The 16,596-nt window shown below is 30.4% G+C and overlaps 1 protein-coding gene across 12 annotated transcripts in view; it reads left to right on the top strand.

Moving 5' to 3' along the window:
• Positions 1-11,831, top strand: part of LOC129246049 (cell adhesion molecule Dscam2) — a 244,335-nt gene extending 232,504 nt beyond the window's left edge. For 10 of the 12 annotated variants that reach the window (XM_054884561.1, XM_054884562.1, XM_054884564.1 and 7 more), the window contains 3 exons: positions 3,035-3,101; positions 3,963-3,974; positions 10,071-11,831. In XM_054884561.1, coding sequence (XP_054740536.1) covers positions 3,035-3,101; positions 3,963-3,974; positions 10,071-10,146 — 155 coding nt within the window. In that variant the 3' untranslated portion in view covers positions 10,147-11,831. The remainder of the gene's footprint in view (positions 1-3,034; positions 3,102-3,962; positions 3,975-10,070) is intronic. The other 2 variants (XM_054884563.1, XM_054884567.1) reach the window with 2 other exon arrangements.
• The last annotated feature ends 4,765 nt before the right edge of the window (positions 11,832-16,596 follow it).

Here is a 16,596-nt window from a genome sequence, read left to right as displayed (position 1 = left end):
ATAACATAACATAACATAACATAACATTACATTACATTACATAACATAACAAATTACCCCGTATTAAAGCACTTATCAACAGCTTTCATTTGATACCCATATTGTACAAACACAACCAAAGGTTACCCGGGTCCACGTTTTGACCTATATCTCGAGACCCCAGTCACGGAGCGGCATGAAAAATACTCTGTACTAAAGCATTCACCAACAGCTTTCATTTGATACCCATATTTTACATACACGTCCGAAGGTTACCCGGGTCCACGTTTTCACCTATATCTTGAGACCCTATCTACCAATAGGTATTCAAACTATACGGAAATCATCTTCAATACCTACTTAACAATGTGTGTAAGTTTGGTTTAATTCGGTTCAAAGACACGGCGGGTCCACGTTTTGGCATATATTTCGAGACCCTAGTCATCAATAGGTATGAAAATTACCCCGTATTAAAGCACTTATCAACAGCTTTCATTTGATATCCATATTGTACAAACACATTCTAGGGTCCACGTTTTGGTCTCTATCTCGAGACCCTAGTCACGGAGCAGATGGAAATACTCTGAACTAAAGCATTCACCAACAGCTTCCATTTGATACCCATATTGTACATACACATCCGAAGGTTACCCGGGTCAACGTTTTGACCTATATCTCGAGACCCTATCTACCAATAGGTATTCAAACTATACGGAAATCATCTTCAATATCTACTTAACAATGTGTGTAAGTTTGGTTTAATTCGGTTCAAAGACACGGCGGGTCCACGTTTTGGCATATATTTCGAGACCCTAGTCATCAATAGGTATGAAAATTACCCCGTATTAAAACACTTATCAACAGCTTTCATTTGATACCCATATTGTACATACACATCCGAAGGTTACCCGGGTCCACGTTTTGACCTATATCTCGAGCCCTATTTCCAAAATAAAATATAATCCTTGTTACTCGTGATGTAGCTTTCGAATGGTGAAAGAATTTTTAAAATCGGTCCAGTAGTTTTTGAGCCTATTCATTACAACCAAACAAACAAAGTTTTCCTCTTTATAATATTAGTATAGATATGGTAAATATTACCATACATTTTTTCCTTCAGATATAATAAAAAAATAATAATAATAACATTAAAACAACAGGTATTATTAACAAACTTGGTTTTATTTGAAATTCTTCAAGTAAATCAAAATAATAATAATCAATAAGAAGGCATATGCCAATACAAATACGTGAATTTATATATGTACATATGCGCATATACATACATACATATATACGCTCACTTAAGTAGGGGAGAGCAAGATGTCGAACGTTGCCGTTCGTTTGCTTTGTTTGCTTTGTCGTTCCTTCCGCTCTTTCGCTTGCAGTTCATTCAATGCAATGAGCAAGGTAACTACATATGAGCAAGGTAACACTAATATGAGCAAGGTAACTACATATGAACAGTAATGAGCAAGGTAACACTAATATGAGCAAGGTAACTACATATGAACAGTAATGAGCAAGGTAACTACATATGAACAGTAATGAGCAAGGTAACTACATATGAACAGTAATGAGCAAGGTAACGACACATTTTTTCGTGCGTGCAGCCTGTTAAATCGAATTATAAGACGTTATCACGTCAAAAAATTTTAATAAAATAAGAAATAAATATTAGCTGTGAATACAAATGTAGTTGATTATCATTCCAGTCTATGCCATGGATACACATTTTGAAGGAACTGAGCGATGTGTAAATGATATTAAAAACACTAATTCACTTAACTTGATAAACATTTTAATAGGTTTTTACAAAGAAGACATGAAAATCAATTCACCTAAAATAATAACAAATAAAGAAAACAAAAAAATTAAATGAAGTAAAGTAAAAAACTGAAGTGAATATTTTTGATTTGCTCATAGAATTTCAGTTATTACATTTCCTGTTTTTGCCATGGACTTCTATTTTGAAAACCCTGCTATTAACATAACTTAAGAACCATTTTTAGTTTAGTTCAGTTTTTATAAAAAAAGTCATGAGGGGAAGTTAAAAGTATTTCGAAAGAAATTTGAAGATATATGAAAAAAATTAATTTATCAATTAATATTTTAATCTTTTAAAATTCGGTCTTCGTGTTGTAGGGCACCGACATATCTATTTATTGAGTGTTTTTAACGTTCGTGTAGAGATGGATTCCAGATATTAAAATCAACCATTCTTAGAGAGAAAGTTTCATTTCACATTCTTGATTCATACTCTCGACGGTAAAGTCAATCAGGTTCAAGGTTCGTGATTGAGCTCTGTGTGCCATTTTGTCTGATCAAGTTTCAAGAATGATTTCAGTTACTTAACCTCTTCACACCGGCCACTGCCGGTGTATTATTGTAATGAACTCATATTTCAGATGCCAATAATAACGTCTCTAAAGGCCATTCTTGAAATTTTTGCACGAAGTTCCTCTATATTTTTCGAAATTTTTAACTTCCCCCCTATTATAAGTAATGTTTTTTTCTTTAGAATTTCCAACAGCCTTTAGATAGTTTCTATTGACGAATTAAATAAGCTAACAAAGTTCATTTATCACTTTGAAAAATAATAAGTTTTGGAATTTTTCAGTAGCTTGCATTTCAAGAGATTTTGTAAATTATTTTCCACCAAATTTATCACTAATATTTTGTAATTTTTGTATAAAATATCATAAAAATAAGAATTTAATCGCAAATAATTTTGAATGTTTTTTAATAATTTCCCGACACTTAAAAGTTCGAATAAACATTTAATAAAGGTCATTATTATATTGAAAAATTCTATGGGCCAATTCATACATACAATTCCATTTTACATTTTTAGATTTAGTAAAAAAATATATGTATACATTTTATGTTAATTTATTGATTATTTATAACTTTTCTTTCTCCTTTTTATTTTTATCATTTGTGATTACGGAACTTTTTCATACTGAAATTAAAATATATTTGTGCTAACGGTTGGGAAACGATTGATTTTCAAAACTCAATAAATGCACAAAAACTAAAATTTAAATGTAAGCAGCTGTCAAAAGATCCCCACTACAAAAGGATCAGCGTACAACTGAAGAAATGCGCAAACTGATTGAAAGGTAATGTATTAAAGACACGAAAAAGAACACACGAAATATTTATAAAAAAAAAAATTATAAAAGAGTTTTAATTCAAAAAGAAAGAACAAAAAACAAGGTTGTGAAATTTTTTAATAACTGTTAAAATATGTAGCACAAGTTAGAAAATACTAGAAATTAAAAAAAAGTTAAAAAAAATTTAAATTTAAATTTAAAAAATTTTTTAATTTCAATTTAAAAAAATTTAAATAAAAAAATTTTTAATTTAAATTATAAAATTTTAAAATTGGAAAATTAGAAATTTTAAAATTTTTAATCTTAAATTTTTTTTTAAGTTTGTACAATAGTTAAAATAACACAAATTTGTGGAATTTATTGGAACGCAATTATTTAGTTTTGTGTTCAAAAAATTAGAAGGGTTGCAGTAGCGTTAAAAAATTAATAATTTATTATGTAGATTAAAGATTTTGCGCAAAGTTCGAAAATTTTGATATTATTATTGCCACAAAAAAAAATCTTAATAATGAGTAGCTGAGACTTACTGTGTTTTAATTTAATGCGTTTCATTGCAAAAAGTTGTTAATTATTACTTGCACTAATCTTGTTGGGAAATGCAATTTTTAAGCCCAACTAAATAAATAGTTTTCGTTAAGTTCAAAAATTCAACAAAAAAATACAAAAGAAAAAATTCAAAAAAATTAAATAAAATAAATGCTAACCTTGAAACACAAATAATGTAACATTTAATTAAAATTATTTTTTATTGGTTATTTTTTTATTTAATTCCTGTGGTACAACTCTCTCACTTCTACTACTATGTAAACTACTTCTACTACCAATTCTACTACCTACAAAAAAACTACTCGTACTTACCCACCATAGTCGACGGCCATTGTAAGTTGATTATTTTATCGCAGTGTAAAGTATTTGTGTGTAAAAACATTAAAAAAATTACACGCTTATGCATTTTATATTTAATAATAATTAATATTTGTTTGTTTTTATTGTTCTATGCATGCGTAGCCACATAGTCAGATATGATTAAATGGGTAAAATACATACTTTTTCTTTGTAGTTTTGTCAATAACTTAACAATTGCATGTTTGTGTTTTATTTTTGCAATAATTTTTTTTTTTATTATTTAAGCATTTATTTTCAATTACATTTATTGTGATTCCTTGTGTTTGAGTTGAATGGCAAATCACAGTTTGATTATTGTAAAAATTCTATTAAGTATACTTAGCCTATTCTATAATCGATCGGTATAAGTTTTCCAAACGAGAATATCTGCTTTAAAAGTTACACAAATTTAAAAATAAGTTGCAATTGTAAGCTTTTATTGCTGCGTTTAACTCTGACACTCATAAACAATGCAAATAACTGTATGCTTACATAACTATTTACATACATACATATGTGTTTACATGGAGAGAGACACTGTATTTTATATATCCATCTTTTTCTAACCCAATTTTTGGACTCGTTTAAAGGAGTAAAACTGGTTTTCCTTCGCGCGCCATATGCAGTTCTTTAGGAGCGGATTTCGCATTTACGCTATAAAAGCAATTATCTAGGACGGTACATTTTTGAGGGGCGATTAAATTCTGAATCTTATTCCAGTCATATTACTATTTTTTTTTCTTTCACTCCTATTGCAACATAGGGCGTCAACTACGCCTCTTCATCAGCAGGAACGGTTTTGAGCAAAATATTCCAGTTCGTTCCACGTAAGACCAAGGAGTTCATTTCAGTTTCAGTTGAACATCTCGAGGTCGTACGTGGCCTACCCACTGCTCGTCCAACTTGTTGAAAGGGACCCCTGTTCTAAGCGTATCACTTTTTCTAAGCGTATCTCCAGTCCACTGCCACTTCCTTTTTTCGAATTTCAGTCACCTCTTCAAGCTAGTTAGCTCTTTTAGCAAGGTCGAGCTGGATTTTTTATGGAGTCAAAAAATTACCAAAATACCGAGCAAGCAGCGGTGGACAAACGTTTGCAGATGTCTCGTGATTGATGCGGAGTTTATAAGCTAGTACGCAGATGTCATCCACGTATGCCAAGTATCTGAGAAATTGATTAATTATCTGTCACTGACTGACTTTCTGCTGATTTTCGTTACTGAAAGTAGCGCATATGACGTTCTCGACGACAAAAAGAAACCGCATTGGAGACAATATGCATTCTTGTCGTGCATCATTCAGCACCTGGAAAAGTCTCAGAAAGCAATCCCTTATGCAGGAGCAGCTCGGTCCCTTTAGCACTCCCTTATCAGAGCAATTAGCTTGTCTGGGTTATGTCTTCTCTGCAGAGCATACCAGTTGGTTTTCCGATTGATGCTATCGAAGACTTTTTCAAAGTCCATTAAAAGCAAGTGCAGCTAAGACTTCTACTCAACACATCGCTCGATGATAATTCTAAGGGCGTTTTTTTGATCGGCGCAAGAGAATCCACTGCGAAAAAATTAAAAATGCCACTGGGAATTATCAACAAATTTGTAAATCTTTTAAGAGTAACCCTGAACTTTATTGGCTTATTTTCAAAATAGATACCAAAACTATGAAGATGAGTTCCATGAAAAATTTTCTGTACTCAAAAATTTGGGTAATAAAGTTATGCGTGAGTTATTTGATAACTAAAAAACCCTTGTTCCTGATGTACACCTATTTAAATGATCCAATAATTTATAGTATAAAAGGTGTTGGGTATTTCGAAGCTGCATGGGAGACAAATTTTCTTAATCCGCCTTTAGAGTTGCTATCAATAAAGATAAATTACAAGGTTTGACCATCCGAAACAAAATTGTAAGAGTAAATTTTGCTAATACGAGATAAGACAGAGAGAGAGAGAGAGGCGGATGTGTAAAGTGAGGTTAGTTGAATACAATCAGTGTTTCAATCAGTCTTTGTTGAGAAAGCAGCGATCAACAAGTTCAGAGTCTGCTTTAATTTTTTCATACATGACGAACACTATCAGTTTCTGCCGACCTCTGTTTTTTCCCTTATTACCTCAGCAAATCATCTGATTTCTTCGAATTCGCTAAGGGCCGATTTAGGGTTTGATGTTGGTCATACCTTTGTATTGTGCACATCCTGGAATAGTTTCCTAATCACTCGTCCTGACTTTATGAATAATGGTTTCAACCAGCCATGCCTGGGTTTAGATATTCATAGTACCAGAATATTCTGAAAGCCCCAATATTTTTAAAAGGAATGAATACAGTCTAAATTTTACTCGTATCAACAACTCTCTCATCTTTCGTTTCTTTTATGATACATTGGAATGTGGTCTATATGCAAGTTGACGCGCTGTTGTTAAAAATAAGTTCAGTTCCTCGCATTGTCAATGCCCTTAACTTTATTTGAAATTTTCAAACATTTGTGACGCGAGTTCAAAAATACTTATATTTGAGGTTCAACTGTTGATCAAAGTATTTCGCGCTTTCAATGAAAGTGCGCATGCTAGAAAAGCCAGCCATAAATTAAGATCATAAACGTGCCTTTGCACTTTCTTTGTCAAGCAAACCTACTTCCCTAACTTAGGTGAAAGTACGAATGAGGCAGTCTATTGTCGCATTCGATTCATCACATCTCTACACGCTAGAGTTTTCCGCTACACGCCAAGCGGAAAATTTGTATGTGAAAGTAGTACAGTTTAGCGATGATCAAGCGACTATTCGCTTACCGCACAAGCGATACTTTAGGCGCAAACCTTTGATAAACAATGGAATGATATAACAGTTTGACCGACATGTGGCGAGGACCGTCCTCTGACGGGATCAAAATATTTTGTATACTCTCAAGCGGAACGCTTTGAAAAGCAATGCCCCACAAAAAAAAAATCATATGTTGAATTCAAGGGTAATTTTTTGTTTTATTCACTACTCGCTAGATGTTGCTGAATAGAAAGCAGCTTATTAGTGATTAAAATTATTCTATTACACTCTCTTTGTCTCTTTCCTTAGAAAAATGTTTCCCCAATAACATGTAGGCTTCCACGAAATAGTTTTATAACGTTTTTTTTTCCTCAAATCAAATTTTACTTCATTTACATTGGTAATTTTTGAGATATTTTCTAAGATTTCGCTCTTGAAAAGCAAGCAAACTGAATTTTTGTTTTTATAAAATATGAATTTCTTGCCTATCAAGGACTGGCAGAAATATAAAGTAGACGAAATGTTGTCTTGTATTAACTTGTATTAAGAAGTTAATTAAAACACCTATAAACTTTATTATTCTTTTTCCAAATACCTTCTTCGGTCCAATATGTATCACAGAATTCAAAAAAGCTCTCCCTACACATAGAAATATTTTCAGAATATAAGCGTCAACAGCAATTAAGCTCTGCTTTTCCCATCTTAATCTAATTCAGCTGGGTCTTTTGACCCAATTTGTGCCTACGTCAGCTAATAGGTATATATGTATATCCCTCTCTCTTCCTCTACTTTTTACTTCAATGAGTTCAGAGTAATTTTATGAATTCCTAACGCTTGAATACCGCAGTAGGTGAGCGGGGTTATGCGTGGTATAAGTGGTAAGAAGCGGTTCTTTTGCTAATATGTAGTTGTCGCCCTTCATTCAAAGCAATGATACACCTAAAATTTAAAGAATATCATTGAGACCCAAAGCGCTAATTTTATGAGAATCTTGACTCCTTACAAAGGATATATAACTACATGTGAATGTATAGTTGTGTATATAGGACACTATGATATAGTACCTAGAGTCAAATGTTCAATGCAAGTTGGGCTGTGGTAAATTGTGAAGCTAAGTTCAACTCTGCAAATTTGTGCATGCGAGTATAAACTTAGTTTACCTGGAAAGCACTCAAAAATAACAGAAAACATATCATAGATACAATTTTAGTAGACTGTAATTTAGTATCACTAATAGCAAAGTATGGAAGCTCTAATAATAGTAAGAACTACTTTCATGACGCCTATCTGCCGTCCCTCTGCCACCAACAGCATTGCAATATATTCTTAACAAATTTTTAAAACTAGTTCCCCTTAAATTGAATGTATAGCAACACTCATGCGAGATGACACAATTGCACGAAATTTTAAAAGCTCTTCTATGTACACCCAACAACAAAAAATGCGAGAGTTTTAAACACTTGCTTTTTTTATCATACAGTTACAGCGCGCTTGCCATTTTTTAATACTAACCAATATGCTTAATGAAGAACTTACAGCTGAATTTGAAGTCTACATCTATGAGAAAATACTGCTTGTATGTTTAAGAGGCAACTGAAAGAAGGATAGATGGCTTTTTAGTAAAATATTAGTGTTCATAAAATAGCAAAGAATAGCAAGGAAAAACAAACAAAAAATTATATGCAATTGTGCAGTTGTTCACGGGTGAAAGTTTTTAGTGGGTAAAATGTAACTTAGGGTTGCTGTTTGCAAAACAAAAAAAATGTTGTAGGTGATGACGTTTAACTATGCAATGGCGCTCTGAACAATACTCTGCCAGCGGATTCGTGTTATGAACATTTTCAACAAATCAAATATTAAGATTTTTTTTTTTAAACGAATAGTGCTTTCAATTAGTTATTCCCATAAAACGTGTATGGCAACTCTGTCAGAGATGAGAGTCACCTCCCAAGCTCTTTAAAATCCATCGAATTCTCAGGCAGAGTGTCTATTGTTCCTCCCAAAAGTCGGTTCTACGTTACCGGAACGAAATGGACTTATTTTCAGCCAAAGACGGTCCCTGCAGCAGCATTTCCCAAAAATGTGTGGGGGCCTTCTACATGTGATAAGAGTATTCAATTGCTGGTTTAAGCTTCAGACGAAGTACGCCCCTGTTACTATTGATAGATGGAGTTTTGAAGTGGTAAAGAGTTTTGATTGCATTGCATTGATTAACCAGCATTAACACTTAGCCTTGGAATTAAATGAAAAATCACTATTTCCAGCCAGTTTCTGGTTTTTTCTTTGATTTGATACCCTTTTCCTCGTTAGAAACAGCTTCACTGAGTTCTTATGAGAGGGAAGGCTAAAAGTACTTCTATTCCTCAAGAATTTAGTACTAAGCTTGGGCCTAAAATTTATGAATTACAAGATTACGTAGATTGAAGTGGAAATTTTAGAGTAATTTTGCCATAAAGTAATGTTAGTAAGTTAGATGAGCTGTGAGGGAGATCTGAAAGGAAAGTGTCAAAGTAATATTAGGTTATGAATATAATATAATATAATGAAAAAAATAATAGAAAGTAAAAGAAGGCATAGAGAGAATGAAAAACAAAGAGACCTGAACAAAGTTCTAAAAGAAAGCATAGAGAGAATGGAAGACAAAGAAATTAAAACGAACTTCTAGAGGAAAACGTAAAGAGAATAGAAGAAAAAGAGACCTAACAAACTTCTAAAAAAAAGTATAGAGAGAATGGAAGACAAAGAAATTTAAACAAATATTAAAAAAAAAAGCATAGAGAGAATGGAAGACAAAGAAATTTAAACAAACTTCTAAAATGCCGTCAGCCCAACAAACGAGTTTGCTAAGTTTACTGAAAGCCGAGTAGTGTAGTGTAGAGTAGTTACCGCCATCTACCCATTTTTTGCAATAATTTTTACTTAGTCAAGCCACTGAGATCAGGTTATTGACTACTTGGCAAACTCACTTATTGTTTTATCTATCGACCATTGCCTCTTAAAATACAAAATGTATGTAAATTTACTATAATTTAATCTACTCTTATCCTACTAAACATTTAACCGATTATTGTATTCATAAATAAGTAAAATGTAACAACTGACCAATTATACTATTGAAATGAGTCATGAATGAGCTAAATATTTACAAAAACCACCTCTATGTATATGTATATGTGCATACATATCCTCAATTGCAATTATTTACAACAACTATCACTCATTTATGTAGGTATTATTATGTAAATTAAAAGCAAAAAAATTGTCTCTATAATTTTGTTTGACTAATTATGGATTTTTGTTGTTTTGTTCTTCTCAACTCTTCAACTTCGGCAATCAATAGAAACGAAGCCGGTCCAAAACAACTCCAACAACAAAGTGGCGCAGGATTCACAGCCTACGATACTATGGCAGTGTAATTTGTAAACCGATAGTTGTAGTAACAAAAACCACAATTTACTAGCACAACAACAACTAGAAGAAAAATGTAAAACCTCCCAGCCCCACTAGTCACAGCAGCAGCAACCGCAGCGAGCATCGCCAGACCAATTTTTTCTTCCCATGGAATAGTTGGTGAGAGAGAAGAGAAATTAGTTGATTAACGGAGTAAGAGAAAGAGAAGGAGATAGAGAGAGAGCTAAATAGCGCGAGTGAAAGCAGAGGAAAAGTTAGTAGCGGTAATTGAAAATAAGTATGTATTCCCTCTCAAAATAGTTAGGCAGCGCACGGGAGAGAGGGAGCGAGTAATATAAGTGAGTTACCAAGAGGGGAAGTGTGTGAGTGCGAAATTCAAAGCACGGGCGTAATTTGTGCGAAAGAGATAAATATATAGTATAGGCTTACATCCATACACATATGAACATCACAACAGTAAATGTAAAAGTGAAACTATTTATATGCAAACACTCTCTCTTTTTTTTTCTATAAAAAAATACGTAACAAAAAAAAAATTATGATGAAAAAATGCAAAAAATAAGAAAGTAAAAGTAAAAAAGTTGCAGAGGAGTTGTATGACGAAAATTGAATAATTAAAAAAAAAAAAATATTGCATACCTACATAAACATACATATATGAAACGTATTTATATTATACAATACATACATATAATTATAATTAATATTACTGCAAAAACGAACAAGAAAAAAATATATATATGACTATTAAATGTTTTACGTGAAAGGAAAGATTAAAAATAGGATAAGAAGAGAAAAATGCATGCAAGTGAGAGAGCAGAATAGCATAAGCGCATAAGCGCATAAGAAAGTAAGAGCAAGAGAAACAACTACTTCATTAAGACGAAAACACCAGTAAAATATTTTACAACAACAGCAACAAATACAATGCGTATTATTTGTGTTTATTTGCTGTAGGCAAAACAAAACAATATAAAACCAAATTTTACTTTTAAATGCAAACGAAACAAAGAAAACATTATTTTACATAAATATAATAGTACTCTTACATATACATATATGAAACGATGAACACTCAAGCATTTATTGTAACAAAATAGTTGAAGCAGTTAGGAATGTGAAACGAAGAAAGCGAGGAAGTATCAATCAAGTTTTTATAAGCCATACATTTTTATGTGTAATTAAAATAAGTGAACTACGAACAGTCAGTTAAAGTACACGGAAAAAATTCAACTACAAGCCTACATACACACACACTCACAGCACACAGCAAATCTCATGCAAACTGAATTAGTAAAAATGTTTACCGTTTTGTTATCAACAGTAACCGATAGTAGCAGGGAAGCAGCAGTAGCTCAATAATATGCAGTTTGCACAAACTTTGAAAATTGTATTTTTTCAAAACGATTTGCATAGTTTTATATAGTTGAGTAAACGAAATGTGATGCTTAAAAGTTTGTGCAAATCATTTTCAAAGAAGTTTGCGCAAACTTATCATTTTTTATGTTTATTGAAATTTTACTGAATTGCATTTAGGATTAGAAAAAAATGGGGGTTTCAATAGTTATTTGAAATTACAAATTGCTTGTGCTAACTTTTTTTAAATTTCAATTTACTTATTATTAATTTGAAGGGCGGTTTGTGCAAACTTTTCCAAATTTAATTTTTTTTGCCAATTTTGTGAACATGAAGCGGCAGCATTTAGAGGAAAAGTAGCCGCAATTAAGTAACGAATTTTGTGCGTTTAAAAAGTAGACTGTGTTTTAAAGCCGAAGCACTACCTTCAAAAAGTCAAGCAAATGTTTGTTGTTGTATTTTCCTTAAAGTAACCAAATTATGTTGCAGTTTGCATTTAAAGAAAAAAAACATAAAATTTCAGACCGGTTCATAAAGTTTGTGTAAGTTAGTTTGCGCACGCTAATTCTAAATTTCCTCTAAATGACTCTGTAGAATTAAAGAAAGTACATTTTGCACTCTTAGAATTGAAAATTAAAAAACAAAGTAAAGTAGGGTTGCGCAGACCGGCATGTCCAATATTTTGAAGAATTCATTAGTAGTCAAATCTCAAAAGCCTCTTGTAAGTTAACATAACTGTAACCAGTTGTGCTCACGCTGCTGATAGTAACATTACAGCATGAGAGACATAAGAACTCCACAGAAAATTCTTTAACATTCATGAATACGACTATGCTGTTTACACACCGCGTTAGCAGCGCACAAATACCAGTGTCGCATAAATTTTTGTGTAAGTTGCATGAGTGCCGCTGATTTGCGCTGTGTGCACTTAAAAGAGATTAATTAAATTTAATTTGTGCATTTTATCACCCAAACAGCAAAGTTTGCGCAAATCTATGCTACTGTCTTCCACTAATTTAAAACTTTTGCATTAAATCTCAATTATTGTATTGAATCAATTGTATTTAAAAATGTTAATACGCATCTCTACGCATTTTGTTGCTTTCGGAACTGCTAAGTATCTACTTGAAGAAAAAAAAAAATTGGAAATTTCGGGCTAATTTGAAGTGTGCGGTTGAGAGTTATTTTAAAATGTATGAGTTAATTTTTTCCATAAGTTGTAACACTAATTTGCCATTTTTGTAAAGCAATTACTGTAATTTTTAATTCAAATAAGTGTGAATTTGCAGTTTTTAAATTTTGTTTACATTTTAATATTTTGCTTTAAAATGTATTTTTGTATTAAGTCAAACAGTTTCAACTGTTTGTGTCCTATTAAATTTAAGAATTGTAATTTATCTTTAAATTTTTAAAATTAAGTTGAAAAAGTAAATTTCTTGCGAGAAATTGAGTTATGTTTACGGAAAAGTGAGAAAGTAGGATTTACATATATATTAAAAAATGACTTTATTGCACAAATTTCTAGGGTTTTATAAACCGGAAAATGAGAAACTTAAATTTGTATTTGAAAAGAAATTAAAAACAAGTTTGATATTTATTACATTTGGTGCATTGATGTGAAAAAAAATAATTTTCATTCACGAAATTGTGTTTTTTTTTTGTCTTTGCCTTTTTTCAAAAGTGAAATTTTCGTGAAAATTGCAAACTTGTATACATTTATTTTTTTTTTCCAACTAAAATCTTTTATTTAATAAGTTCGGCATAAAAAAATTTAAATTTAAAATTTGTTTAATTTCCATTGAACGAGATACGCTGCTTGTTCAGTGAGTGATATTAGCTTTGTTTTGTTGTGTAAACAATGAAGTCATTAATTTTTAATTATAAATGTTGAGGAAAAGTAATTTGCAACAAGCAAAAAGGTTTAAAAATATTTTTACTTGTATGTATTTTTATTCTTACCATACTTATACTTGCAACTCACTGTCCAATGAACTAGGCATTTGGTTGAGGACCAAAGAAACACAGGGTGTGTGAAATTCTAAAGCACAATCGTGTGTTTTCGCATTAAAAAGAAACGGAAATTCAATTACGGAAAAATGTTTGCTATTTTCCTTAAAAATTAGTGCCAACTGCCAAACTTCTAGTTCAAATGACATTTTCTTAGAATATATTAATACATTTTTTCCGCAATCAACACTTTCATTTAGATCTTAAAACGCTCTTCCACTTTTTAGTTACTTTTTACCTTCCTTTTTATAAGTTGCTTTTAACAAATTTTAAACAAAGATAAAAGCAAAAAAAGGAAACTATTTATAATTGTTTATATTTATAACCTCGTTTTTTTATTATAAAAATTGGTTTGAGTATCGAAAGAAATTCTGTTACGCACAAATTACTCAAATTAATCATTCAAGCTCTTCCTGCTAACAAGAAATTAAAACAAAACTGTGTGCAGTTTTAAATTGTAAAAATTATTCATAGAAAATTTTATGCAACTTTCACATTTTAATATAATTTAGGCATTCAATGAGCACTGCGACACCACCACACAATTTTTACACTGTAATTTGTATTATACAAAATATATCCGCAATCTTTAAGCCCCCTTTTAACCTCTCCTCACTTTCTCTGCACTTTAATAAACTTGAAAGCTTCTTACGTTTATAATTTTTTACCTTAAAATTCTTAGGTATTAAAGTGTGTTTTTTCCCTTTTCAAATTTGTAATTTATATACATACAAACATACATACTTTACGTTGCGTTTACAATAATGTTTTAAGGTTTCTTAGGTTTAAGTGATAAAAAGTTTCTGATGTTAAATTTTATAGTTAAGTTGCACTCGAATTTGTTTGTAAAATGCTTTACTTGCTAAATAATATATGACTTCGATTTTTTTTCAATTGAACTATTGCTGATTTTTATTATATTTTTAAATTTATTTGTTAGTTGGATTATGCTATGATTTACATAATCCTTTAAAAAAATAGTTTTTCATGTGCTTTTTGGAATTTTTGGAATTTTATGAATTTTTTTAATTATTATTTTTCATTATTTTTTTATGTTAATTGAAATTCAAGTTTTACTTCATTTAAAACAAGGTTTGTAAGTCCATTCTTGTAATTTTATTTTGTAATTTTTCCAAATTCCATTTGGTGAAAAAATATTGCTTAATTGTTTTAAGCATTCTGATTTCAAAATTTTTCCAAACGTTTGTATTAGCCATCTCCTCTTCTTATTTATACATATTTGCATTTTTTTGTTATCCATTTTTTAATAGTAATTTACGCCATATGTTTTTTATTATAATTTGCTTTAATATTTGAAATTTTTTCAATTTTTTTGTAAACATTTACGACATATTTTTATCATCAAAATTCTTTTAATTTGTTTATTTTGTTTTGGATTAGGCATATGACTATTTTTTATACTTTTTGTTTGTTTCTGATTTCAAAATTTTCCAAAATTTGTATTAGTCATCTCTTCTTCTATTTTTCTGTTTGTAGTTCATTTTTTAATACTAATTTACGACATATTTTATTATTTTTTTATGTAATAAATATTTCTTTCTATTTTCAATAGTAGTTTACCACATATTTTTTTTTTAATTTCTATGCATTTTTTAATATTTATGTCCTACGACTAATTGTTTGTTGCGTTTTTTCCTGAGTTTCCCAAAGGTTTGTATTAGGCATCTACTCTTCGTATGTTATTTTATTTCATAATTTACGACATATTTTTATATTTTTATAATTTTGACTTTTTTAATTTTCTATTTTATAAATTTTAAACTTTTTTATTTATAATTTTTGTATGACTAATACAAAAAATATTATTTCTCATGTTTTTTTTTTCTAATTTCAAAAATTTTCCGAAGGTTGTGTACTCTTAGTTTTCCGTTTTTTAATAGTAAATTACTACTAATTTTATTGTTAAAATTTCTCTTTATTTCATTTTTTATTGTTGTTGTTTTTTATTTTAATTTTATTGTTTTGTGTTATATATTTTTATTAGTTTTTTATTTATTAAATTTTATTTTTATTTTATAAATTTATTTCTACATTACTTAATATTCATTCAGGTGATTAATTCACTCGCAATACTTGGCTACTGTGGCCTTCGTCTGTTCTATAATTTTTTTAATTGTAAAATAAACTAATTTTTTCTCAATTTTTCTCCAAAATATTCTTGATTGCGTTCACTTTTTATTCAAGTTCTTAATTATAAATAATTTCACCTATGTACGTACATCAAAAGTAATATCCAACACCACAACGCATTTATGAATCTGGTCTGTTTTCTACACTCGTCATTTCCGCTCTGGTTTAGAGAAGAAAAAAATTATAAAAATGTATATTATTATTTCAAAGTGCGCCTTGATTTAATAATAAATTACGAATATTTAAATGGCGCCCAAACACACATATGCCCATATATAAAGACTGAATTATGCAGAATAAAATTAACAAATTTTAGTAAATAGAAAAATTTTCATATGTATAAAAAAAATTGCAAGAAAGTGTGACCATATATTGCTCAAATAGGAATGAGGACTTGTTTTTTGGGTGACGAAAGCTATAAATATTTGAAATTTATCATTTTATCCTGCCTAATTCTTAATTACCTTGCATTACAATTTTTTTATTGCTGCTTTTACGAAGTAAAAATATTGTATTATAGTTTCTACCATTTTTGTAGTTATTTCCCTAGTAATTATCGCTCAATCAGTTGTTTTAATTTGGTTTAGCTGTGGACTTTACAAAAACACAAAAACATAAGCCTTTCGAATTCTATTTTTCTGCGCTTTTTCTGTTAGTTATATCGCATTTTAAATGCCAGATTTTCATTAAATTTTAACTTGTATTAATATTAACTTTTTATTCATTTTCGATGTAGATTTTTGTAGTTTTTGTTTAATTTAATTACTTAATATAAAACACCGATAAAATACAACCCAATTCGATTAAAGTAGACACTGCCTTATCGCTAAATATTCACATGCTTGCACTGCTTTACTGCCCACCAGCCACACAGCTAAAGAAGTGCTTAAGTCAGTTCCTGCTTTATCGGCATTTAGTGGTTAGGCAGTTTACTGAGCACG

This window comes from Anastrepha obliqua, chromosome 4 (genome assembly GCF_027943255.1).
Source record: "Anastrepha obliqua isolate idAnaObli1 chromosome 4, idAnaObli1_1.0, whole genome shotgun sequence".
Lineage (NCBI taxonomy): Eukaryota > Metazoa > Arthropoda > Insecta > Diptera > Tephritidae > Anastrepha > Anastrepha obliqua.
The sequence above is the reverse complement of the archived record's forward strand: the minus strand, read 5'-3'. Positions and strand labels throughout refer to the sequence as shown.